The 27,713-nt window shown below is 38.5% G+C and overlaps 1 protein-coding gene across 1 annotated transcript; it reads left to right on the top strand.

Moving 5' to 3' along the window:
- Positions 1-520: 520 nt before the first annotated feature.
- On the top strand, positions 521-27,439 carry LOC139946282 (uncharacterized). Its single transcript, XM_071943906.1, has 32 exons — positions 521-656; positions 6,150-6,404; positions 7,080-7,214; positions 7,629-7,787; positions 8,239-8,370; positions 9,328-9,462; positions 9,541-9,672; positions 10,178-10,234; positions 10,867-11,160; positions 11,782-12,090; positions 12,936-13,220; positions 14,604-14,912; positions 15,097-15,387; positions 15,697-16,008; positions 16,470-16,766; positions 17,305-17,437; positions 17,863-18,038; positions 18,493-18,780; positions 19,576-19,814; positions 20,627-20,696; positions 21,026-21,258; positions 21,526-21,595; positions 21,799-21,977; positions 22,207-22,600; positions 22,857-22,967; positions 23,147-23,313; positions 23,428-23,541; positions 23,852-23,922; positions 24,090-24,130; positions 24,229-24,325; positions 25,000-25,105; positions 25,905-27,439. The coding sequence occupies exons 1-32, from the start codon at positions 560-562 to the stop codon at positions 25,977-25,979; spliced, it is 5,763 nt and encodes a 1,920-aa protein (XP_071800007.1). The 5' UTR covers positions 521-559; the 3' UTR covers positions 25,980-27,439.
- The last annotated feature ends 274 nt before the right edge of the window (positions 27,440-27,713 follow it).

Consider the following 27,713-nt stretch of genomic DNA (forward strand, 5'->3'; position numbering starts at 1 on the left):
TCAATTATTTACCTGAACTGACTCATTATACATCTGCAGAAAGAATACAAAGTTGTGCAATAAGAACGTTTGTTTTTCTCTTGCAACTTCATTGACTAATATCGAGCCCAAATTTCTTTTCTTTTTCTTAAATATTGTATGCATATGTTGGGATACACCAAGTGAGAGCACTTCAGTCTATGACATTATTACCAAACATATGACATCCAGTGCATTTAGCCGACATTTACTTCTAACTGTTTGTAATTTGTGTTTGTTTTGAGATTTTGTTTTCTTCTAACGGAACATGTCGCTCATTTTTAACAATTCTCCAGGCGTGTCATCAGCAGTGGTAGACTTTACCAGCGTGACAGCTTCTGGCCTTTCGGGTTCGCAGAACGACCTACACGTATTCATTGCAAGTTATTTGGTGACTGGTTATGAGACCACAGCATACAACAATGGAGAACTTGGTTTTACACGATTTGTACAGACGGGTAAAGATATATCCGACATGACTGGGTGGACGAATTCTTCTGAATCTTTACCATCGACATTGCCAGACAATGTAAAGAGGAAGATGTATAAAGTTCCCAATGCCATTACAGGAAGCGTCGGTGTGTTCGAATGGAGGGATGGCTCTAACACAGTGAAAACGATACGGATGAGATCCACAGGTGAGTGATTCAAATATGAATCGAGCATGTGACTAAGCTAGTTTTGCATTTACCAGAAGAGCATTGCATGTGAATATACTTTGTTCAATTTGAGAATCACTGATATCGGTTAAAGATCAACTTAAGCTATTTTTTTCTATTAGCTTTTTGTGTTTTTTTAGTAGAAAGGTGAACCAGTGTGTAACAATTGAATTTGTCTTAAGTTAAACTTATGGAACATAAAATTTCCATAGAGTAAAAACCTTTGAACACTGTCACGCTTTGCAAAATGCCGAGTTTTAGGTGAAAAATCCAAAGCGCCATACGAATCAAAACGGCATTGTCGTAAAAAAAAACATCAAAGGTAATAATCATCTATGGTCCACGATGTTACTATACGTCACAATAAGGACTATTATAAACACGGAACACAACTGAGTGTGCTTGTTCGGGTACAAATAATTTTGAGCGCACGAAATTTGAGCTCTACATAATGTCTTGCTGTTTAAATTATGTTGTGTCCTTTAAATCATTTCCTTCGATAAAATTAATTTGTGTTTCGAGCAGACGAATTGAGTTTAGGTGCACAAAATGAACTCTGAGTTCAATAACAAAAATCACTAAGCGTCTGAAACATTTGACTTTTTAGTGCTAACATGGTTTTGTCAGCACGAAATGTTTTTGAGCGCACATAATGAAAAACTAAAAGTGTGTTTGTGACAACCAATATCCTACGAACAACAGTTAACGATAATTAAGGAATGGAAGTGGTTACTATAAATTCGTCCAGAAACATGCAATCTTATATTATGCTTTCTTTTTATAGTTTTTGTTCTAACTGACTTCATGGATTGAGTGCCACTATCAGAATTTTTGTATGCACCTGCCAGAATAAATTATGTGCCTCCTTTACTCATATTTGATTTATCAGATTTGTTTGCTACTGCCGGGAAGCGTTCTGCTGAATATTATTTCAAAGATTAATTGGAGATGATTTCGCGATTCAGCTAGTTTAATTTGCACAAGATACGTGCGCTGTATAATAATTCATTATTAATACTATTAATCACGAGGTGGGAGTGTCGTGGCCGAGCGGTTAAGAGCACCGTATTCAAACTCGGGTGTTTCTGATCAGGAGAGTGTGGCTTCGTCTCCCCAGCCGTGACACTTGTGTCCTCAAGCAAGACACTTAACCATTGCTTCGTCCTTCGGATGGGACGTAAAGCCGTTGGTCTCATATATGTTATGTATATTTTAAACGCATGTAAAAGAACCCGTTGCACTTATCGAAAAGAGAAGGGGTTCGCCCCGGCGTTCCTAGTCTTGGCCCAAGACGATGGTGCTTGATTCTGGATAGTATACTACGCGCGGTTGAATCGCCAAAGCGCGCCCGCCACGGTATGATTAGTTACGTGGACGGCTCGAAATCTAGACTACACTCTGCAAGCTACCATCGTCTTGGCAATCCTGCAGCGCTGTGTTAACTTTTTCATTGTTTTCTTCTACAGCTTTGTGTAGAACCAATCAGCGTGCGATCGTTGTAATAAATTAACATAATGTATTAGTTGACCCCGTGGTCATTCATGTTATGATTACACGGCATTGGCAGCTCCGTGTTTGTCGTGGAGGAAAAATCGTAAGAAAATAGGAAATATTCACGATTATGAATGCTAAAGATGAACAAGTGAGCCGAAGCTATATTGATCTGCTATCTAGATGGCAATTAATGAACGACTATGTCAAAATATACCAGCTAGTGCCCTCTCTGCGGACGGTCTGGTTTTGCGATAAACTCCGTCAGTTCTCGTGTGCTTCGTCTGCTGCATGCAGGCAGCAGTTGGACCATGGAGGTAGGATGTCCGGGTGTGAATAAACTATAGGAAACTAGAGCATGATACCACATACGACCAACGTTTGCAACTGAGCAAGTCATGGATCCCAAGTCATTATGTAACTGTCAGTGTCACAAAGTGGTGAGTGGAGAGAATCTTGTTTATATTGATCGAATCTGTATAGAATTAGAAAACGTAAAGTCATACATTTGTAAGTAGTCATTGTTTGTCATGTTTGAATACTTCAAAACTTGTTGTTATTCATGTAGGTAGACCTCCTTCCTGCTAAATAGCAGTGCTATTTCATCATGTGAAGCACAATTTTCTTGTGTCTCACTTATGGAAGGGCAGCTCGTAAAAGTATTGCCTCACCAAAATCCACTTCGCATTCGCATTCGAAGGAAGTATGAGCCTACTCCTTGGTTTTGTTTCGGTTTGGAAAGAACATAGCCCAGCTTTATGTGAGATTGGATTTGTCTGACTCGAGTCACCAACACTTCAATGCACACAGATACATATCCCTCGATTTGAAAATGGCTCATTGGCTGACATTTTTCTTCTGTGCACAAGCAATTAACACTTGTTTGCAATTGCTATAGTTGGGTTGATTGATGATCGTAACCCTCGCTGGTCAACGGTTTAATATTAATAATCAAAACAGATATATATTTTACATTAAGCTTGATGCAGAACAAGTTTAGCACAATGAGACCCAATATAATCACTGAACTTATTCTATGATTTGTATTTGTTTCATTCTTCTGATAGGGCACATTTCCAGGAAGAAGTCTGCTTTTAGAGAACTGCTGCATGCCCACCTTGGAGTACTTATACTTTTTAGGCCTCGTCTTGTCAGATGAATGGGTAGTCGACTGCTCTGCAATTAAGGAATGGAGTTCTTGATTCAAGAGAGACAAATCTGTGACAGAATCAAGATTCAAGCGTATATAATTGTGGAAGAGATATTTTGCTGTTTTGCAGAGGAAGTCTCAAGAGAAAAGGAAAAGATGGAACATCATATTAACTGTCAATCAAGAAAGACGTATGTGAAGAACTGTACTCTACATTTTGCTGCAAAGTTCCTTCACTGTATCACAATTTATTGTCGACATGTATCATACCATACCAATACAGAGATTGACTTTCAAGATGAGTTTACATAGCTTTTTCAACACTGTGGGAACTGTGTGCATACTCTTAGCAACCGATGGTTTTGGACTGGGGTTGATGTTTGTCATTATTTTGAACACCAAGATGAAAATGTACAACTAAGTGGAAGAGTTGGGCGAGATGAGCAACATGGTCTTTCAACTGCCTATCTAAGACACAGAGAATCAGATAAAAACTGCAATGCACCCCACAATGTAGAAGAGTGTTCGTAGGCTCAGCCGCTCACACAAGTACATAGTACAAACAGTATTGTGTATAACTGCTGTGATACCTGTGCACTTTAAATGCTGCTGTGGGAAAGCCTGTGATTGGCGACTAGTGGTACGCACTACGATTGATGTCGAAATCGCAACTAGTTATTGCTTAGTCGAGTTGCGACTGCCATTATTCACCTACTCCGTAAATCGAGACACCACAACAACTAAAATAGTTGCGACTATTCCTGCTTGCTGAAAAAATTGTGTCCCTCACAGTCACGACTTTTCATGACAACATAATTTACCTATGAAACACAACCAGACATCAGTAAGCCTGGGCCACTAGTGTAAGTTACTACTCGACTAGTCACACCTCAAAAAGTCATGACTACGACACTAGTCACGACTTGTTTGCCGCAGGGGCAAAATGGTAAATTTCGTGCTTAGAGGATTGAAGGATTGTCACTGGTGTCACTGACTGTGTTTCGTAAGTAAATTATGTTGCCATGAATAGTCGTGAGCGATACAATAGACAGTTCACCAAACAGGAAGTTGTTACTATTTTTGTAGTACACGATTATTCAATTAGGAATTAAAAAAAGTAGTCGCAACACGACTAGTGATTTTAATAATCTCGACTGTGCGACAAGTTTGACACTGTGTCGCACTAGTCACCCAGCCCTAGACATAAAGTGACACAATCCTTAAATCCTTTCAGCGTGAGTTTTACTCTATTGCACCTGCAGCAAATAATACGTCGCAATGCATTTTGGGGCATGAAAAATGACTAGTGTGTTGAAGTTGCGACTATTTGAGGCACGAATAGTTGAGAAGCAAATTTCACTAGTCGCTCAGGCTTTAATTGTGGGGTATCGTTGTTATAGCCTGTTTACAAACCTGATCATTTTAATAGCCACTGTTCTGTGAAGAATTTGTGTTTGGCAATAAAGAAATCAATTTTATGAACAAGTAATTTGTGTTGGCCTTTATTTAGAAATAATTTTAATTAAACTGTATCAATTGTTTTTAGACACCATACATCATTGTTAATTATAACATACTATTAGGTATTCATGTGATTGTGACACAATTAGTAGCCCTAAAGTTTAATACATGTGCAAAGTCATATGAGTCGATGCCTGTGAACGACAATTAAATTGTACATGTACAGTGAATAGTGTTTGCTGTAGTAAAACTACTATATACGGTAGTATCATGGAGGTTTCTACCTCCATGTGAGTATAATCATGGAGGTACCTCCATGGTATAATATATGCACTGCGGGTAGTTCGTCTGTCTGTGGTTCATGTGATCTGCCCACGACAAATCATTCGGGAAGTATAAAACCATAAAACAAACACGACACGTAACGAAGATGCAAGCATTTTGTTTCTTAATTCCTCCTTAGTCAGTTTTCTCTTAGACATTCTGTAGTCAGCTATTCTTCAGAATAACGACAATAATTATTATTTGGTTTTCTGGGAAAAGGGGATGTAGAATTTAAATCCCTGCATTGCGTTCGTTTATGGCTAGGCAAACCATACTATATCACTCGTTCGTCCCGTACGTCCGACCGTGGCCCGACTTCATTTCATGCTGTTGGGCGCTGCCATGTTGTTCACATATTGAATATGCATTACACAACCTTGACAACGGCCTTATTTACATAATACGGCAACGCCCACAGTGCAGCAGCGCTGCAGGATTGCCAAGACGATGGTAGCTTGCAGAGTGTAGTCTAGATTTCGAGCCGTCCACGTAACTAAATCATACCGTGGCGGGCGCGCTTTGGCGATTCAACCGCGCGTAGTATACTATCCAGAATCAAGCACCATCGTCTTGGGCCAAGACTACGGCGTTCCTGGCTCTAGCTGCTGTATGCGCGCCGTAGCACCTTGTAAAGCCTTATCAGGTGCTAAATATTTTGGTATCAGAATTAATCTCTGCAATAACCTATTTGTCTGAAAATGCGTATTACTCTGCCTTTGGAACCTTGTTTGGTGGGTACGTGCGCTATATAAGACTTCGATATTGTTATTAGCAGTCACTGTGACTCACAACCCAAAAGCACAGCACACAGAACGCCACCACTGGTAGAAATTATCCAATTGACCCAAGCAATAATTAAATGTGTACCGTTTTTGCACGGAGAAGCTTTCCGGCCCGGTGCCGGAGTGTCTTTTGGTAAATGTTTACAAACAAAAACTGTTTATTATGAGAACGCATTATGTTTATGCTTATTATGCCATTAACAAATAAAGTTGACATTAATGCTAATCATGGTGCAATCTGTTTTGTCATTTTGACATCCACAGCATCCCTGCTACCAGCCTTCGTAAGCCGTACTGTGAACCGTGGGGATCCCGTTAGTCTGGTGGTTACCAAAAACCCAACGTTTGTCAAAAACCCGAAGAGAAAATGGAGGAGAAATGGCGTGGTCCTTATGAAACAAAACAAACTGCAATTTGACATAACCAACGCTAGTACCTACGAAAGTGGTATTTATGAGTGCCATTATCAACATGAACGAGACAAAGGAAATCAGGCGCTACTGAGGTTAATTGTGAGGGGTAAGCAAACAGAAACTTTTGTTCATTTTATAAGATATCAATCTGTGAGGTTACTGTTGTTGAATATGGAACAACCTCCCAGTACGCAACTCTTTGCCTTTGTTCAAAAAATAAATCTCAAAACTCACTTGTATCAGATGTAATTTGTTGTATTTATTATAGTTCCATTGGTCTTGCTCTTTCCAGCGCTTTGCTCTTGATGCAAAGGCGCTTTATAAATATTTAGTTGTATGTATGTTGTATGTTGTCTAGATTTGTTGGACTGCTATCACTTACATTTAAACTTACTATTACGTCCCGATAACATTGCTTCACTTCCATGCAAAGATGTTGACAACTATTTTTCTCAAGACATGCAGAGACAAAAATAACAGACCCAGCTGACGGAACTGTCTGGTTCAATAAGGAAACTAAGGCAATGGTCAATCCACCTGCTGAGCATTCTAATTGGGGAGGGGGGGGGGCAACTATTTGTGTGCTGGTTTTTACGCTAACGTGGAGTTATAGTAAACGTTTGACACTGTTTTTTCTTTGATAAAACAGGATGCCCTCAAAATAACTATTGCCCACTGGACTGTAGCAGCGAGTGAACAACTACGTGTATGCTAGTATGTATGATGTTTGAGAAAACTCTTTTGTAAAAGCTTTTGACAATGTTTTTCTTTGCTGAAACAGGATGTCAAGAAAATAGATATGGCTCACCGTCTTGTAGCAGCGAGTGTCCGAATTGTCTTAATGGTGGCGTTTGTGATGACGTTGGTGGTGACTGCATTTGTCCACCTGGGTTTAGTGGCGAACTCTGTGAAAACAGTGAGTACACAAAGACGAACTTTTTATTGAAGTTGACTTTACAGAAAACACAAACACACTCACTTGAAACAGAGTATCGATATCAATCTAAACTTGCAAACTAAAAGTTGAACCATTCCTGTATTGTCAACGCAATCCATATTATAGTCTCTTCTACTAGCAGTCGGGTAGCCAAATTGATAATTTACCGTCTCTTTGATAGACCAATGTAGTCCTATTATGGGGTATGGAAAACTGCCCGCAGGTAGTGTTTTTGGAAGAGTTATTAGTGCCACAAGGCACCAAGCTGGGTTTTTACCACGACAAAAACTCATTCTGTTTACCCAGTCTGCTCTAAAGAAGTTTCATCCATATTAATATACCACTAGTATTTTAAATTGTTGTTCATATGAATTGTACTTGTGATTGTACTAGTAAAAGGACCGAACCGCTTTGGCCAAAAAGGAAGCCTTCGCTGTGATGCTGTTGGGTTGCCTCACGATGGTTCTACCTGCAAAGGAATGCTGTTCTGTTTACCAGATCCCTACGGATGCAGCTGTGCCGCTGGGTACCAGGGACTTGAGTGCAAGACAGGTACATTTTTAACCCAAACAATCGGAAAACATCATCAAAAATGTGCCGTTGATAAAATAACATATTCATAAGCTAAACGCAAACAATCTTTGAAACTGCTAAGAACAAAATATAGCTTCCCAAGAAAACAGAAATGCACCTATCCCTTCCCCACTGTCTAGTACGACTATGTTCAGATCAAGATAGTTGCGTGTATAGGACTTTTAAGGCGGCTTTAGGAGGATATCACTATACTGAGGTGGCACTGAATAAAAACATCGACTACATAATCGCTAGATCAAACCACGCGGACTTAATTACCATGGGTTTAGAATCCCTCCAGAATTTTCTTTTTTCATTCGGTGTACATTTTCTGGGCAAAAGGCTTCAATGTACCAGGCGTCGATAAACAGACAGTCAGCATTCGGTTTGTTTTTAGCACTTTTCTTTGGTTCTTTCTTAACTGGTTCAGATTGTGATGATGGAACATACGGTGCCAACTGTGCCCAGATATGTCACTGTGCCGAAGGGGTGTCATGTAATGGAACAACGGGCCAATGTGATGGAGACTGCGCAGCGGGATACAAAGGAGATAACTGTCAAGGTACGGATTATAGGTGGAAGTTGGTAATAAAAGAAACACGGAAAAATATATAAAGTTGTTTGGGGGGCTGACTCCGCCTACCCCTTTTGTGACGTCAATCGATGCAGACTTTGCCTGCAATGCGTATAGTAAACACACGTGCAAAGTACATGTACGTCCAAGTCGTGAGTTGGTACGTTTCAAAAAGTGTTTTTCTGCATTCAGCAGCAATACACCTGGTCGGCATTGCCGGAAAAAAACCAAAACAATCTTTTTTTGGAAACGTACAAACTCACGACTTGGTCCGTACATGTACTTTGCAATTGTGTTTACTCTACGCATTACAGGCAAAGTCTGCCTCGATTGACGTCACGAACAGCGCCCTCTCGGGTCGGGGTCTACTCACAAATTTGTAAATAACATAAGAACTGATTTTTTTTAAATCTTAGTTAACTGTTTATTCACACTCCACTCATCAAAACACATATAATAGTGACAAAAGCTTTATTTTGAAAAAATACCACTTCCAGGTGACTTTAAAGCCATTGGACCCTTTCGGTAAACAGTGTTGTCCAAGGCCCACACTTTGCGTACCACAACTTCTATATCAAATAACAAACCTGTGAAAATTTAGGCTCAATCGGTCATCGGAGTCGGGAGAAAACAACGGAAAAACCCACCCTTGTTTCCACGCGTTTCGCCGTGTCATGACATGTGTTTAAAATTAATCCGTTATTCTCGTTAACGAGAATTTATATTGTTTTGCTGTTTTCTCAAAAAGTAAAGCATTTCATAGAATAATATTTCAAGAGAAGTCTTTCACCATTGCCTTCTGTAAACCCTGTAAGTTATTTGTAAATCTGTGAACTTTTTTTTTTTTTTCTGAACCGAAAGGGTCCAATGTTTTTAAGAAACAACCATATTGATATTCAATGTCTACATTAATAATCATCATGTCTCTCTACCTTTTGTTTTCAGTACAATGTACCTCAGACGAATTCGGTGAGAACTGTGCTCACACTTGTCACTGTGCAGACGTGGAATCGTGTAATGGAACAACGGGTCAATGTGATGGAAACTGTACAGAGGGATACAAAGGGGATAACTGTCAAGGTACGGAATAATGCCTTCAACTGAAATTTTAAATGCTAGGAAGTTCAAATTTACAATGTTCTCTTTTCTGCTTTTCAGTGTGTATGGACGGGAAATTTGGTGCCAACTGTGCCCATATATGTCACTGTGCCGAGAGTGTGTCATGTGATGGAATAACGGGTCGGTGTATCGGAGACTGTGCAGCGGGATACACAGGATATAACTGTCAAGGTACGGATTAAAGCTGGAAAATTATAATTTGAGAAACAGCCAAATTGGAATTTCATATTAACGTCCATCGTGTGTCTCTTCCTAATTTTCAGTAGGGCCTACATATTTTCATTTTGAGGTTGAACGCTAAGATTGTTTTTAAAAAGTCAATTATTTTATCCATGTACAGATATATGTTATGTGTACAATGACACTTACATATGAAAATTTCGTTTGAAAATGTGGTGTCATTCATTAGATAATGCCGAAATTATGGAGCAAGTGTAATATTATAAGAACACAATGACAGAAATATTACACTGACATAAATGCTTCTCGGATTCGAACTGTAGGGAATAGCAACCGATGTCTTTTATCATAACAACTTGATGTAAAATGTTTCTCAAAATGATTTATGCATTTTAAAGCTGATGTTAAGCTTACCGAAAGTTGTGTGTTGCTAGAGTGATTACCAATCAATATGCATTATTTTATAAGTTGTTTACATGGTGTTTTTATGCAACAGAGCAATGTCTTTCATATGGAGATAAGCTATCGTGCAACACGACTTGTACAATATTAGGTAGGTTGCATTCATCTGCTGAACCCGGATATGTAGACTTCTTCCCAACTCGCTATATCATATCTGTGATCCTTTTATGACAATCGCCTTTTGCTCGAAATTATCTCAGAAATTTAGGTATTCAGTTTTAACCTTTAAATCGAAAAATGGTCTGATATTGAATTTCTCCCCAATGTGTCTTCCTAATTTTAATCTTTTTTTTCTTCTCACATATTTGCTTATGCTTTTTTTGTTAGACCGAAAACCATGACCCTTTACTTACTTTCTTATATCCTGCATTGCCTTTTGCATTCTTCTTAATGTAGCTCAGTCGTGTCTCTCTGCATGGATGTATTAATATTAAGTGAGGCGTGGTCTTCCAGGCCAATGTAATCATGGCATTAAATGGATTAGTTCATATAGACCGTATTGAATAACCCCTTTTTGGTATGAAAGTCGCCATCTTGTAGGGCAAACCGTATGCGCGTTCAAAAGCGTACATCAAAAGCACGCAGCACACAGCATTCCCGGTGACGTCATATTCAATACGGTCTATACTGGTTCATTTTCACCCATTGAGCAGTGACTGTGTGAAGTGAATTGTATACGCTCTTCACGATGTTATACACTCGGAATGTTCCAATTGATTTCAGATCCCAACATGATACCCCAACGTCTCAATGTGTCTTCTTATTCTGCTGATGATTCATTCACTCACACATTATCATGGGAACCGGTAATGTGTCCAGAACTTCACTTCAGTATAGTGAACTACGTATATAAGGTGCTTGATGGACACGGGAGTGAAGTTGAACCAGTTGAAATCGAGTATACTTCTGTCAACCTTAACTTGTCTATTTGCACAAGTTATCAATTCAAAGTTGCTGCACGAACGAGTAAAGGCGTCGGAAATTACAGTTTTGTATCTTACACAACTATATCAAAAGGTAAACAGTTTTTTTAAGAATTTAAATATACATTAGATTGTAGTTTTAAAGTTTTTTCGTTGATACCATGACTCAAATAGTTTTTCACTTCTCTTTCATGCTGAAAGCAAGAACAAATATTCATGAAAAAGTTATAGCATAGGGAGTCTTTTGTTCGTTGGCAGAAGTGGTCATGGCGGTTATTATTCAAAACTGAAGTTCCATCAAAAAAGTATATTGAAAGTGTTCAGCAGTACAACTTATGCCAACTTGCGATGATGTGTACACTGATTGTCATACGTATTTCCAGTCATCTCGCACCTGCACAGTCGGGCGAGCTTGCTGGGAGGAGGAGAAACTTTGCAAGGAACGACTTTGCCATGGTGTCATATTTCCGTCATATTTCAGTCACTCAAGCCCACAACCAACCAAGGCTTATTATTTTACACAACCGACGTAGCATGCACTCAGCTTAAAATAATAAATTTAATTTATTTTACAATACAATAAAATGTTTATTAAAAGGAACAAAGACCTGGAGTTTAAGTGTGAAATCAGTTTCATTTGTAATTTTCTTTCAGTACTTTTGTGTTTGCTTCGAGAAAAATAACCCCACACTTTTTTATCCGTTTCTTCCTGAAGTTCCAAATCCTGTCACCAACGTAACGGTCTCATCTATCAATGATACTCGACTCACGATATCATGGGCTGTCCCTGTTACCGACGCCCAAGATCATTGTCCTGCCATAGACTACCTGGTGACATATGCTCTTATAAACCTTGAGCAGTGTCAAATGGTCAATAGACGTATTGACACATTGAATACAACGGCTACTACAATTACCATTGACGGACTTGAAGCTTACTCAACATACAGGGTGAATGTTACATCCACAAACCAAGCTGGGAATAGTACCGCCGTCACCAGTACCACGAGAACAGAACAATCAAGTTAGTATTAAGTGTGATGTACGTAAGGTTGTGTTTTGCCCTCTTCCATTGTGTTAGCCTGAACATCTGACCTCACACTTCGAGGCTCGTGAATAACATCAGAGACCGGCTTCAAGACCGGCCTCAAAACTGGCGTGTATATTCACCTTTGACCTACATTCATTTCACATAGCGATACGCACAAACTCTACACCAACATTACATGCAAACATCCACATGCATTTGGGACACATCACACACGTGGACACGCGGCATCAGACGACCGAAATAAGCTTTCCGTAGCTGTGTGTTGATTGGTCAACCGAGGTGACCTCCGACCAATCAAAACAAACCCATCCACGGTAGCTTTTAGTCACTGCATGTATCCAATTGTACCCAAATGAAATCACTGGATTTGTAGGAGCTTAGTAGACATGTGGAGACTGTACAAAGTCAATTTGTAAAGATGTTTTCTTATAATGCTTCTCTCAAACTGTGGCGAATATTCTTGCGAATATGAATATTTGAAATTCGTCATGAACTCACCCCGAAAATGCGATTGGATAGTGAATATTTTCTCGGTCGTCCCTCGACCTCTCTCCTTACAAATATCTTACGAATAATACGAACGCTTTACCAGCTGAGGTCTCGAATTCAGTTCAAATTTGTTTTGTGAGAAATTACTCCTTTCTCACTTTACGTAACTTCAGAGGGGGACGTTTCGCACAATGTGTTATAATATCGATAGCTCTCCATTGCTCGTTACCAAGTAAGTTTTTATCCAACAATTGTTTTGAGTAATATTACCAATAGTGTATAGTCCATTTAATGTATTAGTTTTTTATTGTGTTTTTTTTTTATAACAGGACCAGAAGCACCCATTGTAACTGTCAACTCAACGTCTACAGATTACATCGAGTTTGCCTGGGAGCTTCCCTGTGGGAAAACAGGTGGCATTATAACAATGTACAAATACAAGTATCGAAAAGCAAATAATACAGAACAATTCAATAGTCCTATACCAACAACGGATAAACTTGGAAGGATTTCTTCCCTGACACCATGCACTTTATATGAATTAAATGTAAGAGCTTCGACCAGCATTGGAGAAGGGCCGTGGTCCGTTACTAGGCATAGTACAACAAAACAAGGTAATTAACTGAGTTTGTTTTTGTTTAACATAATACAATGCTTACTAGCCTACTTCGAACTTTTGAAGCATGCAGGCAGTGTAGATTGTAACTTTTTGTTTGTTTAAATGCTGCTAGTAAAACATCTTACATTGCTCTTCATATTTTACTTATATTGTGCCAGCTTTAAGCTTCTTCCTTACAATAAATATGCAGTATGTATGCAACAGTATGAGTGACGCCCTCATCCACGCAAGTTGAAAAGGGCAACAGCACTGCTAGTATTTCGCAAAATTAAAATCTTCTATCGGTTCTGTTATGCTTTCGGGCCGTGAACTTATGGAAAATTTAGAGAATTAAAGTCGCAGAAAACATATTTTCCTTATGTTCCATCCATTTACACATGTTTTAAATATTGAAAACAAATTGCTATGGGATATTTAAAAACACAGATCTTTCTATGTCTTTGGAAGTTATGCCAACTTTTGTTATTTCGTTTTTACAGACCCTTTGCATGTTAAGGATTTGGATATCCAACCTGAAGACCACGATAAACTGGTTGTGTCTTGGCAAGCCACGCAAAACGATCCATGCCCTGCCACTGAATACCTTGTGACGTATGAACTCATCAATGTTGACCAATGTCGAGAAGGTGACCGTTCAGGGGGTTCAATTGTCGTTACTAATACATCTACAACGATAGAAGGATTGCAAGCATACTCTGAGTATCGGATCAATGTTACCTCGAGAAATGATGCTGGAAATGGAACCACTCAGACCAGTTCAGAGATTACAGGGGAGTTAAGTAAGTACAATTTTTGACGCTTTGGTATTGTTACTGTTAGCTTGCGTTTATCCAGACTGTTAAAGAGGAGAAACGTTGCTGATTGTCGTTTTACTTTTTCGACGGCATCACTTTGTTCACACGAAAAACCAAACAGACCCTCGCTTTTATTGTGTATAATGTAAGCATTTGCTTTCCTACCAGGTATGGGGATTGCGCCTACATTCAATAGCAGTAGAGTGACATCAACTAGCATCAACATCACCTGGAACCCCATCCCATGTGGCAGAAGAGGAGTCAACATCACTGGCTCCAAAGTGGATTTGTCTCAACCAGGACAGACCCAAGCCAGTCAGTCTCTGGATGTACTCACCACGTCTGTACAGTTTGACCACTTATTGCCCTGTTCAACTTACAACATCACCGTGACTGCTATAAGTAGAGTAGGAAGGACATCGTTTAACCGTCATGAAAGAACAAAGACAATCGGTACATGTTATATAGAGTTTAAGTCCATAATGGATAAAATTCAATAATGGGCTCCTTATCATGCATAACTATTAAACCGAAAAGTATTTGTTTATTTAAACATTTTTTTTTCCACATGGCTATTTATATAGTTCCAGATGCTGTTACCGGCTTGGCTATCAAAAGAAAAAAAAATGGTTCTTTGAAAGTAACTTGGAAAGCTCCTAGTTCCAACCATGCCAATCCATGCCTCCCTACTGCCTATAAGGTGACATATGAACTGATCAATCTGGAGCAATGTCAGGAGGGTAACCATTCTGGCGGCACACTGAACACTACAGATACAACCCTTGTTGTCGATGGTCTTCACCCATACTCCACATACAGGATAAATGTAACATCGAGAAATGAAGCTGGTGATGGACCCACACAGAACATGTCAGCGATTACAGCAGAAAGAAGTAAGTGACATTCCTGATTGTTTTTTTTTTTTTTTTTTTTTTTTTTTTTTATCTACCACTAATATATCTATTCCGTCAGTCTCGAAATGAGATAGGCATTTTGTCAATGTTATTGTTGGTGAAAGATCTGCACATTTTCCGACTCCTCCTTATTATAAATGTGTTAATGGTCTCTTCCGACCAGGTCTCGGGATTGCACCTACATTCAATAGCAGTAGAGTGACATCAACTAGCATCAACATCACCTGGAACCCCATCCCATGTGGCAGTAGAGGAGTTCGTATCACTGGCTACAATGTGAACTTGTATCGACAAGGAGAAAGCCAAGTATTGCATAATCGGAATAATGTGCAAAACACGTATACTGTACAGTTTGACGACTTATTCCCCTGTACACCATACATAATCATTGTGTCTGCTTTAAATACAGGCAAAACGCCGTCATCTAACCGGCAGGAAAAAACAAAGCCAGTCGGTACGTATGGGACGGATACAAAAACGATCAATACATTTTATTTAAATAAAGACGTAGTCAGCGGATGTCATTTCCGTGTATTGCATCTATGCAAATAATGTTTTCCCCATGCTAGGACCATTAAAGATGAATGAAATTTAATTAAATTGAATTTGTAATTTGTTTTACCAAAACCAGGCCCGTGATTCATTAGTTATTAATATTCACTAAAACTTGTGTGGTGTTTTTGATAACTTGACGTGTAAATATATTGATTCCCCCTTTAACCGTTAATCGCAATCCACTCTTTTGTGCATGATCATTCCGTAGCTCCAGAAGGTGTTACTGGTTTGAACATCAGTCGAATACAACATGATCAACTGCGAGTATCATGGACAGCCCCTGGTACCAACCCAAACAATCCGTGCCTCGCTACTGACTACCTGGTGACCTATGAACTCATCAATCTGGAGCAATGTCAGGAGGTTAATGATGCCGGTGTTTCGTCACTGAACACTACCGATACTTCAGTCATTATAGAAGGATTGAAAGCATACTCTAAATATAGGGTCTATGTTACATCGAGAAATGAAGCTGGGAACGGAACTGCTACAACTAAATCAAAGATTACCGGTGAAAGAAGTAAGTATTAATTGTCAGAGTGGATGCAGTTTGTAAATGCATGTGTTATAATTGTTTGATTTACTTGCAACATAAACGCACAAAAACGCAATGATTTATCTTGTACAGATAGTGGAATGTATTCATATATATCTTTAATTATTTGAGAGCATTGCAAAGTACATTAAATGTTGGTGATTCCAGCCACACCATCTAGACCATGCAGATTATAGTGTATCATCGTCGTAATGTGACAGGCGCTTGATTTCAATGCAATTCTTGTGAGTTGGTTGAGCCTCATCCGACCCTTGTGACTTGATAATAACACAGCACCACGGCGTTTATATCACAAAGGCCATTTTGAACATTTTAATTCGAGCTCGCTCATTATTTAAAATCGGTATGTTTATTTGTAAAAAAATATTCAGAAGGAAAGGAATGCTATGAACCATAAACGACTGTATTTTGATGATTTACATTAGGCCCCCAAACTGCGCCTACGTTTAATGAAAGTGAAGTGACTGCCAGCAGCATTAGCATCACCTGGAAGCCCATCCCATGTGGTAGCAGAGGAGGCAACATTACTGGTTACAGAGCTGAGTTGTATCTAACTGGATACGTAGCTGGACATGCCCCACATCAACAGAATGTGGATGTAAGAGGAACGTCTGTACGGTTTGTCAACTTGTCGCCATGTACATCCTATACCACTAAAGTAACTACCCGCGGATCAAGCGAAGGCACGTCATTTGAGCGGGAAGAGACCACAGATATTGTCGGTATGTACAAAATATAAACATAGATTTGTTTACCGAAATGAGTCTGAAACAAAAGGGAGTAGGAACATGTGAGAAAGGTATTTAAAAACGCATTCCAAACACAGCTTCACAAAAAGGCACTTTGGGAGAATGCCCGAGAATTGTGCTTACAAAGAAAGATACCCTTCGTTGGCTGCATTCGAGACGGAGTCAAACAAATATTCACCACCTACAAATTAGGTTGCATGTTATTGTTCTTATAACAGCACCAGGACGACAAGTAGGCCTTACGCTGCGTGATTATTTCAATAACTTTGAAAATTGCTTCAAATTTAATATTTCCAGTAGTTTATTTATGATTGTGTGTTATTTATTTTTCTTTCTGTATTGCATGTATTCAAATAGAGTTTCCTACATGGTGGGACAAATAAAATTGAATTGAATTGAATTGAATTGAAATGGATGGCCTAATGTGTTGCTTTATTTTGCTCTAAATGATGCAATAGTGTACAAACTTAAAGAAACGTATAACAACATCACCCATGTCTTTATAAACTAGCTCCAGAACGAGTGACTGCGCTGCGGGCAAACCCAACATCAGACGCAACCGAGATACATGTTACTTGGCAGAACCCCAGCGCCAACAACTGTCCAGTCTCTAAATACACAGTAGAATATCAACTCACCAACAGGTACGAGTTTATGATCACTAAAAACAAGCAAATTTGCAATGCTAAAAATGAGTCGTATATTACTATCAAGTATAACTATGCATTGTTTGTTTCATCTCGGATCTTGATGATAACTTGAGTGAAAGAGCTTTTTTGTAATATCATGTGATAACGGTTCCTCACGTACAAAAATGCGTCAGTTAATATAATATAGTAACATCTGTCCAATAGCTTAAACTCGTCACTGTTCTTTTCTCTCGGAAATCGCAGACGCAACAACTATAAAACAGGTGGAACGATATTTCAGAGTAATGCCAGCCACTCAGATTAATATGTGTTTTTTCTTCGCACAAAATAACATGATATAGCGTGATATCCTTTATAACAATTTACCTTTAGTTGTTGTACTAGGAATAAATCCTTTAAAATAATTGTCTTCTTTAAAGGGACCAGTGTGACAGTGAAGTTCCCCAGAATCGTGAGCAGTGGCTCGATGGCTCCCTGTCACCAACAAACATAACTGGATTATACCCTCACTCTACGTATCGTGTATACGTCACGCCTTCTAACAGTGCAGGAGCAGGGGAAGAGGCATCAGTGACAGTCAATACCACCAATACTGGTAGGTGTATTAAAACTGTTTTGTACGCCTTGATTAAAGTCAATGGAGCCGTAACCAAGAAAAAACTCGCTTTCCTTTTATTGAAGAATTGCAATTGTTATTAAAAACAAAATAGCAAAAGGGATGCAAATTTATGCATAGGGCACCTGACCCTGGAGTTGGCGCATTATAAATAATTTGTTGTTGTTATTATTATCTTCATTGATCGAGGGAGGAAATTGGTAACGGTACAGTGTGTAAATAAATTAATAAATACGGTTATGAAAGAATGTTTCACGGGATAACAAATGAATTGAACATTTTAAATTATACTTGAATGTATGGTTTGTAAACTGGAATGTCGTTCTGACTGAAGGACAAAAACATTGATGCACTGCTGTATGTATACAATCACGACACTTAGTAATCAGACCATCGTTTGTTTATTTGTGTAAAAATTTTTTCCCGATTTTAGCACCTTCCGGTCCTCCAAGAGATGTGGAGTCTATTGATGTTACCAACCAAACCATAGCATTCTCATGGAAACAACCATCGTGTGGTCAGCGTAATGGCATCATAACCAAGTATCATTACAGACTCATTGACAGTGAAGAGGAAGTACTCGAGGAGGATACAACATCTAGTACAGGGGTAGAATCCACTGGTCTAGTTCCCTTCATGTCATACACACTGTCAGTATCTGCCAGGAATCAATTCGCTTTAGGACCCGTTGCTCTTTATACGACTCGAACAACAGAAGGAAGTAAGTAGTAGGCCTACACAATCAAATCAATTAAATTCAAACACATTTATTTACATGCTTTACATTATTTACATAAGAAATATCGATAACAACAGAATAAAGTAAACTAATATGAAGTAGGCCTAACAGGAGACAGGATAAATGTCAGAACTAGAGTATGGGGATGTTTTGATAAACATAAGCTTGTAAAAAAAACGGACAAAGAAAAAACAAACATACATACATGCACACAGAAGGACATACGCCGACGAACGTAAGACATGACAACTACTCTGACACAAGATAGTCATAGGAATTACAACACGTGCATATTAAATCAATTTGTTCTAAGAAGCCTGTTTGCAACAAAACTACCATTATTGATAATGAGATTATTTGGAGTGACCAACATTTTGAATTTTGTCAAGCAAAAGTGCACACAGCAACACAAATCACTCGATGTGTCTATCATAGCTCATGTATGAAGACACAGAAAGCGACCATAGTATTAAACTAAATCACTGAACAATTCAGCCAATTCGTTGAACTCGCTGCCCTTCCAAAAGGTACAAATGTTTCTCAAAACATTCCCAAATAAAAATAAATATAACCCCCCCCCAAAAAAAACAAAAAAAATAAAATAAAACACACACACAAACATCACCACAAATAAACAGTGGTTTGCAAACACATGGTTAGAACCCAATAGTTAATGTTGTATAAAACTGCCTCCAAACAAATGAAGAGTACGTATTAGGCTACGCAATTAAACGTTTTTAAACTGATATTAATGGTACTTTGATTCACATCTTACAGTTCCTCCGCCCCCAAGCAAAGTAACTTTTCCAGTTACGAGGAGCGACAGGATCACCGTAGCGTGGAATGCTCCTAGTCCTCCTCATGGCATCATCACCAGCTACGAGATCCGCTATTGGAAGACAGGGTCAGGGAACCAGACATTGGGAGATACAATAACAATCACAAAGCAGCTTGCTAGTCAGTACCAGACGAAAACGATTATGGCCCTGGACAAGAGTATTAGTTACTCAATACAGGTATTTACATTACATCCAACGGTGTCATCGTAATCATTACTGAAGCTTTCCTGTGATGATTCTATGTCTTGCACTTAAGTTGCAAGTATTTTTTTCTTTCTTCCTTTTCCATCCCCGTTTTCAGAATGAAAGGGTTGGTTCTTCAGGACTTCGTAATAACTTCAGACCATTTATTGAGAGGGGCTCTCGCAAAGCTGATTTTTTTTTTTTTTTTTGCATGATTTAAGTTGTCTCGATAAAGTTTCTCGCCGTGACATATTGAATGAGTGAATAATTTACCTCAAAAGATGACTTTTTAAACCAAAAAGATAACAGATAATCAGTGCAATTTAGTCCACAATTAAATGCATATCAAAAAAAAAGGAATATAAACAAACGTGAAACAATTAAAGGCACTGGACAATATTGGTAATTACTCAAAATAATTGTTAGCATAGCAACGTACTTGGTAACGAGCAATGGAGAGCTTTTGATAGTAGCAAAATTATTGAGCGACTTTAGGTTGTGTTATTTTGTCTGGAATTATTCTCTCGCAACTTCGACTACCAATTGGTTTAAATGTTGGCAGTTTTGTTATTTTATGCATTTATTGAGATACACCAAGTGAGAATACCAAACGTAAAAAAAAATGTGTTGACTTTACACAACAACAGTCATTTAATGACCACAATTAGGACTGGAAGGGCTGTAGCGATAGTGGTATTAACGGGGGGGGGGAAGGAAGAGGGAAATGTATCGATATTTTAATCCACAAAATACAAGTAGTATTATCCTTCTTTGACATTTAAATATATATTGTAATTCTCTTTCAGATCCGAGCTGAGACAAGTGTTGGACACGGTCCATGGAGTTACATCTCAACAGTCACTACTGTGCCCAAAGGTTACACGCTAATGCCGTTTGTTTTGAATAAAGATCTATAAAAACTCTTCAAGACTAAATCAATTCGTTATGTATACATACAAGGCGTTACTGATGAAGTAAAACAATTTAATAAATACATCAACAATAAAAACAATAAATTTGAAAAAAACGTTCACCAATTAAAATAAAAATGCTAGCGGAAACTTTCCTCGCTGTATATTTTCGTATAATATGCCCAACACTAATTCATACCCGACACTAGTAGGCTGGCGTACGAAGCATGCATGTATATTTTTTAATCATTGTATTTTTTGTATAATTATTTATCCCATTTCTCCTCTACAAAGTTCCTACCCCTCCAAGCAACGTGACTTTCCCGGTAATCAGAAGCGACCGCATCACCGTGTCGTGGCTTCGTCCATCTCAAGGCGATAGCATCAATTACGAGATCCGCTACTGGAGAACAGGATCTGGAAACTCATCATCGGCTGAGATAGTTAGAGTCAAAGATAATCAACAGACTGACCTTCAAACTAGAGAGATCACAAACCTGGAAGGAAATGTCAGTTATTCATTCCAGGTATGGTGCCAAGTAAACTACAAGCATTGCTGCGTCCGGGATGGTATACACATTTCTTGCTCCCAAAAAAGGTACTCAAACTGCTATGGTTAATAAACAGCCAATGTCATCAACAGACTGACCTTCAAACGAGAGATATCACCAACCTGTGAAAATGGTTTAACTTATTCATTCCAGGTATGGTGCCAAGTTAACCAAAGGCATTGTTTTACAATACTTTTGAAATGTTAGTGTTTACTGAACTGTTAATGGTTTGGTCCTTTTTAGATACGTGCTGAAACACATTTTGGACTTGGAGGATGGAGCAACGTCTCATTATCTGTAACATTGCCACACAGTAAGTTTATATACTTTTCTTGTGGATACTTAATATGTAATATCTACATCAAGGCAACGGGGTCATTATTTGATACCGTTTACCTAAAAGTATACCCTGATCAGGGTATACGTTTGGGTCATGAAGATGCATGTACTCATGTCATCGAACAAGAACACTCACAAACGACCATTAAATAACTGCATCTTCTTTCTCTTCTGTAGTGAACGCATTAACTCAGACGCCTATCACTAGACTGAGCAGTCTTCTGATTATCGTTATCTGTGTGGTCATTGCTGCTGTTGTGAATGTAGTTGGTGTAATCGGTTACACCCGAAGACGTCGTAAACGAAGCAGACTAAATCCTTTGCAGCTTCAGGGGTTAAATGCTGACCAGGAACTCGTGAGTAAAAAGTTGCATTTGCAGGTATGATTCAAAAGACAGAATTAAATAGAGAAGACATCATTCTAGGCTACTACACGCTTGCCGAAACGTTTCCCAAACCAACTCCTTCCAACACATAATCACCAGACATTTTGTTTTCTGGCTCAAAATATAATTTAAATACATTAAATATTATACAGTAACCAGTTTCTATATATTTTTAATTTGCTATACTGCTTCACAACAGGTTTCTTATGAGAATGCCGAACCACGAGAGGAGAAACCAACCAATGCACCAATCCCAAAAGAAGTTTCACTGGTACAAGAGTCGGTTTATGAACCAGTGGGCCCCGGTTCATCTGCACCTAGAGTTGCACTCCCAGCACCACCACCATCACCAGCACCAGCACCAGCACCAGCACCAGCACCAGCACCAGCACCAGCACCAGCACCAGCACCAGAATCACAACCTACATACGAAGATGTTGGTTTGCCAACATGGGCTAATCCATGGAGTGTCTTGTGGGATGATTTGATAGTAGGAATCAAAGTACTTGGGAACGGGCAGTTTGGTGAAGTGCGTGATGGTGTTGTTAAAGTAAAAGGAGATCTGTGCAGGGCTGCGATCAAAAAGCTCAAAGGTATGTTTAATGTTTACGTTTTCTAGGCGTCAAATGAAGCCTATTTAGATGTTTTTTTTTGTTTTAGAATCCTAGTTTACGTTTGCTTTGGATTGCGTTACGTGGCATTCAAACAGGGAACTTGTTTATAATAAATAATAACACATCTACTGTTTGACCACAAAATGGAATTGGTGAAATATCATATGACAACTAATGTTTTCTTTACTAGTTGTGACGCTATACGACTAAGAGTTAATTGTTAAATTTATTTCAGAAAATGCCACTTACATAGACAGAGAACATTTTTTAGAAGAACTGAAAACCATGACTCTTCACGGAAGTCATCTTAATCTCGTCAAGATTCTAGGCGCTTGTCAACATGAAGGTAAATAATTCATCGTTTAATGAATACTTTCTCCAGGTTTATTTGGAAATGGAAGTTTGCAGAAAACCAGTTCTAAACATAAGGAATAAGAAGGCTTCAAAAATTGCATTACAATAAGCTCTTAAGACATTAACAAAATCAACTTGTCATCGTTCTTTTTATCTCAATATTTGTTCAAGGTATACTGTACGTAGCTATGGAGTACTTATCCAACGGTGACCTCCGTTGCTACCTGAGGAAGGCTCGATCCATGGAGGATGATGGTCAAGCATCGCTGTCTCCTCAGAAGCTGCTCCAGTTTGCTCTGGATGTGGCTAAAGGAATGCAACACCTCGCTGCTTCCGGGGCAAGTCATTGTCAGTTTTTTCCAAAGAAAAGCCCGTTCAATACCGCCAAAACCAATTCAACGATATTTGAAGAATCACAAATAATAATTTAGCATTTTGTGTTTAAGTTACAGGTGATTCATCGTGATTTGGCTGCAAGGAACATTCTCCTGGATGATAATCTGAACGCCAAGGTTTCTGACTTCGGTTTGTCACGTGGAGAAGACGTTTACGTACAGACTTCAAAGGTATCTTATTTATTTTAAGCATTCAACTCTGAACCCAGCCAACCCTAAAACTTCCCATACACAGCAAAGTCTAGAAGTTGGACGGAACACAATAAATGAAGCGTCGATCGACACATGGCTCTTCTCCCTGTGAGCCAGCACTGTTCACAAATATAGATATATTTTACGGTGTCACAGCGAACTTTATTACTTCACTCGTATAAGCATACTAATTATTTACAAATATGTATAGCCACACCTCTAGTCACCACACTAAACTACCTCCGTAAAAGAAATTCTCAATTTGTTGATATCTTTAACTTTCTTTTAGACTCGTGTCCCCACTCGCTGGCTCTCTCTGGAATCACTGACCCACCAAACGTACACCTCGAAGAGTGATGTGTAAGTAAACTTTAAAAACACAATTTTATTTAAATAGAAAATTCCAAGTTTTCATGCAAACAAAATCACTGTGTTTCTTGAATGTGATTGATCATATTTTTAATGAACAAGTTTATAATCCAAGTTAATGAAATCATTAATTTGTGCATGTATTGTTCACACATCAGGTGGTCCTTTGGAATCCTGCTCTGGGAAATTGCCACACTCGGTAAGACATTTGTTTCAGTGCTTTTAACAAAATGCTGAAAATATAAAGAAACAAATCAAAAACAGTTTTACCACATTGTGATTATTGTTCGTATACAGGCGGGACACCGTACCCTGGTATCAAGACTCCATTCCTGACATCAAGGCTGGAGAATGGATACCGTATGCCCAAACCAGACAACTCCGATGACAAAATGTAAGAGAGTTTGATATAAAAGTGTTCTGTAATATGCATCTAATTATACTTCTTTCAATAATCAAAGTTCATTCCAACTAGCACGTGCTTATATGTCAGCAAGAAACATCAATATCTCATGATCAATATAATTTCCTCATCTATATAATGCATCTATATGACAAATTGAGTAAGAACACTGAAATACCATTATGAATACGACCTGGGCCCAACTTCATAAAGCCTGTAAGCGCTAAAAATGCTTAGCATAAAATCCGGTCCTTGATAAAACAGGATTACCAACCAAATTTCCATTTGTTGCATGTTCCATGATACTAGTATTCAGTCAGTTGTTGTTTGCTTATCCTGTGGCAATTTGGTTGGTATTCCTGTTTTTAATCAAGAAAGAAATTTCATGCTAAGCAAATTGTCGTGCTTACTGGCTTTATGAAATTGGCCCCTTATAACATGTTGAAAATCGTTTAAAATTGTCTCATGCATTAAGTTTCATTGCTATGTAAGAACATTACTCCAAAATCACCTATTATGAAACCACGGGTAAAATGTGTTTGACCTGCCACATTCTATTGAGGCAATAACTTGATAACACGATTTGTATTATTTTGCATTCATAAAAACAGTCACAATAATTATGCTAACGGGTAATGATGCTTGTTGGTTAATCTGCTTAACAGTTATGAGGTGATGCTCCAGTGCTGGCAGGAGGATCCAAATAGTCGACCATCCTTCAAGAAACTTGTTACTGACCTTGAAACAATGGCCGACAGCAAGGAGGATCAGGTAAGTTCGTTTGATTGATTCCATTATCTTTTGCAAATATATTAAACTTATTTCAGGAGCAAGCTTAACGCTGTGCTAAAAAGTGTGTACAACTTCGTAAATATTTGTTCGTATGGTACTAAGTTGATGTTAAAGTCACTGGACCCTATTGGTAATTGTCAAAGACTAGTCTTTTTATCAAAGATTCAATCGGTCGTCGAAGTTGCAAGATATTATTGAAAGAGAAAACACCCTTGTCGCACCATGGTCGCACACGAGGTTGTTACTTTCAGAAGCTTGGTTTCGAGACCTTAAATTCTAAATCTGATGTCTCGAAATCAAATTCGTAGAAATTTACTTTCTCAAAAAGTACGTCACTTCAGAGGGAGCTGTTTCTCACAATGTTTTATACTATCAACCTCTCCCCGTTACTCGTAATCAAGAAAAGTTTATGGTATTAACTATTTGGAGCAATTACCAATAGTGTCAACTGCCTTTAAATTGAAAATGTTTCTAACATTACAAAACTTTATACACGATTCAGTTGCCCTTGTTTTGTGACATAGACTTATGACTACAGAATCAATCCGACTAAGTATAAAATAATACAACATTTCAGCAGTTTGAATGTTTGAGTTTTTCCCCAAAAAACAAACTCGCATCTGATCATGTATTTACAACGGTAGGACCAGCGAACATGGAAAATAAGTCTTAACAAATAAACGTATTTCAACGCTGCGTCCATAGCTTGTAGGACAACGTCTGTGCTTCGTTACTTTATTCATAGAGATACTTTTAATTTTTGTTTGTTTCTTAACAGATCTACATGCGATTGTTACCGAGCTCGGAAAAGTATTTGTATGTGAACATTCACCCAGAACTTGACGACAACTAAAGTGTCCTTTATTCGTGTCATAAAGAGCAACACTACTTGGTACAAGTCAAACCAATAGGTTGTTTCATTCAATTACGGAGATTTGGAAGTTGAAAAATCAAAACAAAAAAAATGCCATACAATTATTCATTGTAACGCTTTAACCCTGGAATGTGTAGTCATAAACGCAATAGACGATGTGACCTCTGACGTCACACGAAAACCATAACATGATTCGCGCGCATACCGCCGGGCAAAACCTTTGTGTTTTGGCAGCCAGCTAGAAAGTGTATCGCAATCTTACTATGACCATGGAGGAAGGAAGAGAAGGAGCTCGAACAAAGGGACTTCAAAAGTCGAACCCTCGGTACCGCATCGTTTAACGACACCTCGTATCACCCACATACCTTACACAAACAATGGTCGACCTGGCGTTTGTGAATTTGCGCGTGCGCACTTGGTTCTTCGCCAAACTATGGCGTCGTATGTCGTATGGATATAACAGAGGAAAAACTACTTTTTTGAGACGCGATAACATTTGTGGACGCTACTGTACACCTTAACGATTGACACAATTGAATACCAACCACCCTCGTGTGCCTATACCCAAATTTTGATCCACCGCTATTGACCGGAAAGTCACAAAAAATGTAAAAATATGCCATAATGTTTCAGCGAAACACCACAAACGGTAAATGAAAACGTGTATACTCACAATTCTTGTCTCCAATGATTCAACTTTACACGAAGGCAACGGTGCAGAGCGGCGGTACCGCACGTTCTGTACAAAATATCTAATCCTGCTCGTTAATCGGCCGTCCAGCTGGAGGTCTCCTATCTTTTTCCACTGGTCAAACAGGGGCATTGTCAGGGTATTCTTTTGTTACTCTGCAGTTTTGCGGATCGTTCGAGCTCCTTCTCTTCCTTCCTCCCTCCATGCTATGACTACGCAACTCAGTGCCCGGCGAAACATGACGTATATAGTGTTTTGTCAACAGAGGGCGGTTTGAATGTAAACATAGGTCACATCGTCTATAGATAGGCCTATTAGGTGTGGTGACGAAATACAAAGCTGTATTTTTATTTATTTTTTTTTTCGTTGATATATAAAGGCACTTATATAGCCTGACTTAACAACCCATTAGACTTTTGAGAGGCACTTATTTTGATTTGAGCGTGCCTACAAACCTCACGCTGATCTTCATTCTGATACTGATTCCAAAACTGATGCTAAACATGTCACCCTAAATCCGACTCTAACTAGAAACGTCAATTTAACTGAACCTTAAAGTTTCGAAATTGGTGCTCTTTAAACATTTTAAACACCAGTTAAAAATATTGTTTGGTTCGGACACAACCTTACGATGAATTATATAATAAAACTAACAATAAGCTGGTACTTGTTTATCGCAGAAAATATTTCATGCTACATAAACAACTCGTTTGCTATTAAATGCTAGCTTAAATGATTTTGTTTTTAAATAAATACCTGTTAAAATGTATTTTTTTTTTTAAGGTCTTTGGTTGAAATACTTGATTATTGGACATTATCCTAACAGGTGGTGGTCATTCCATTTAAGCCCGTGCTTTGACTAGTTTATGACTTGTTTTTGGTGCGTTTTCTTTTGAGAGTAATACACATACTATTCATAATATAAATTGAAAGTTCAATGTATATTGATGTTACGTTTTGTTTTTAATATTATCAAAACAAAAGTGTAACATAAATAAACATTGAACTTTCGCTGCTTATCA

This window comes from Asterias amurensis, chromosome 13 (genome assembly GCF_032118995.1).
Source record: "Asterias amurensis chromosome 13, ASM3211899v1".
In the NCBI taxonomy this organism is placed as follows: domain Eukaryota; kingdom Metazoa; phylum Echinodermata; class Asteroidea; order Forcipulatida; family Asteriidae; genus Asterias; species Asterias amurensis.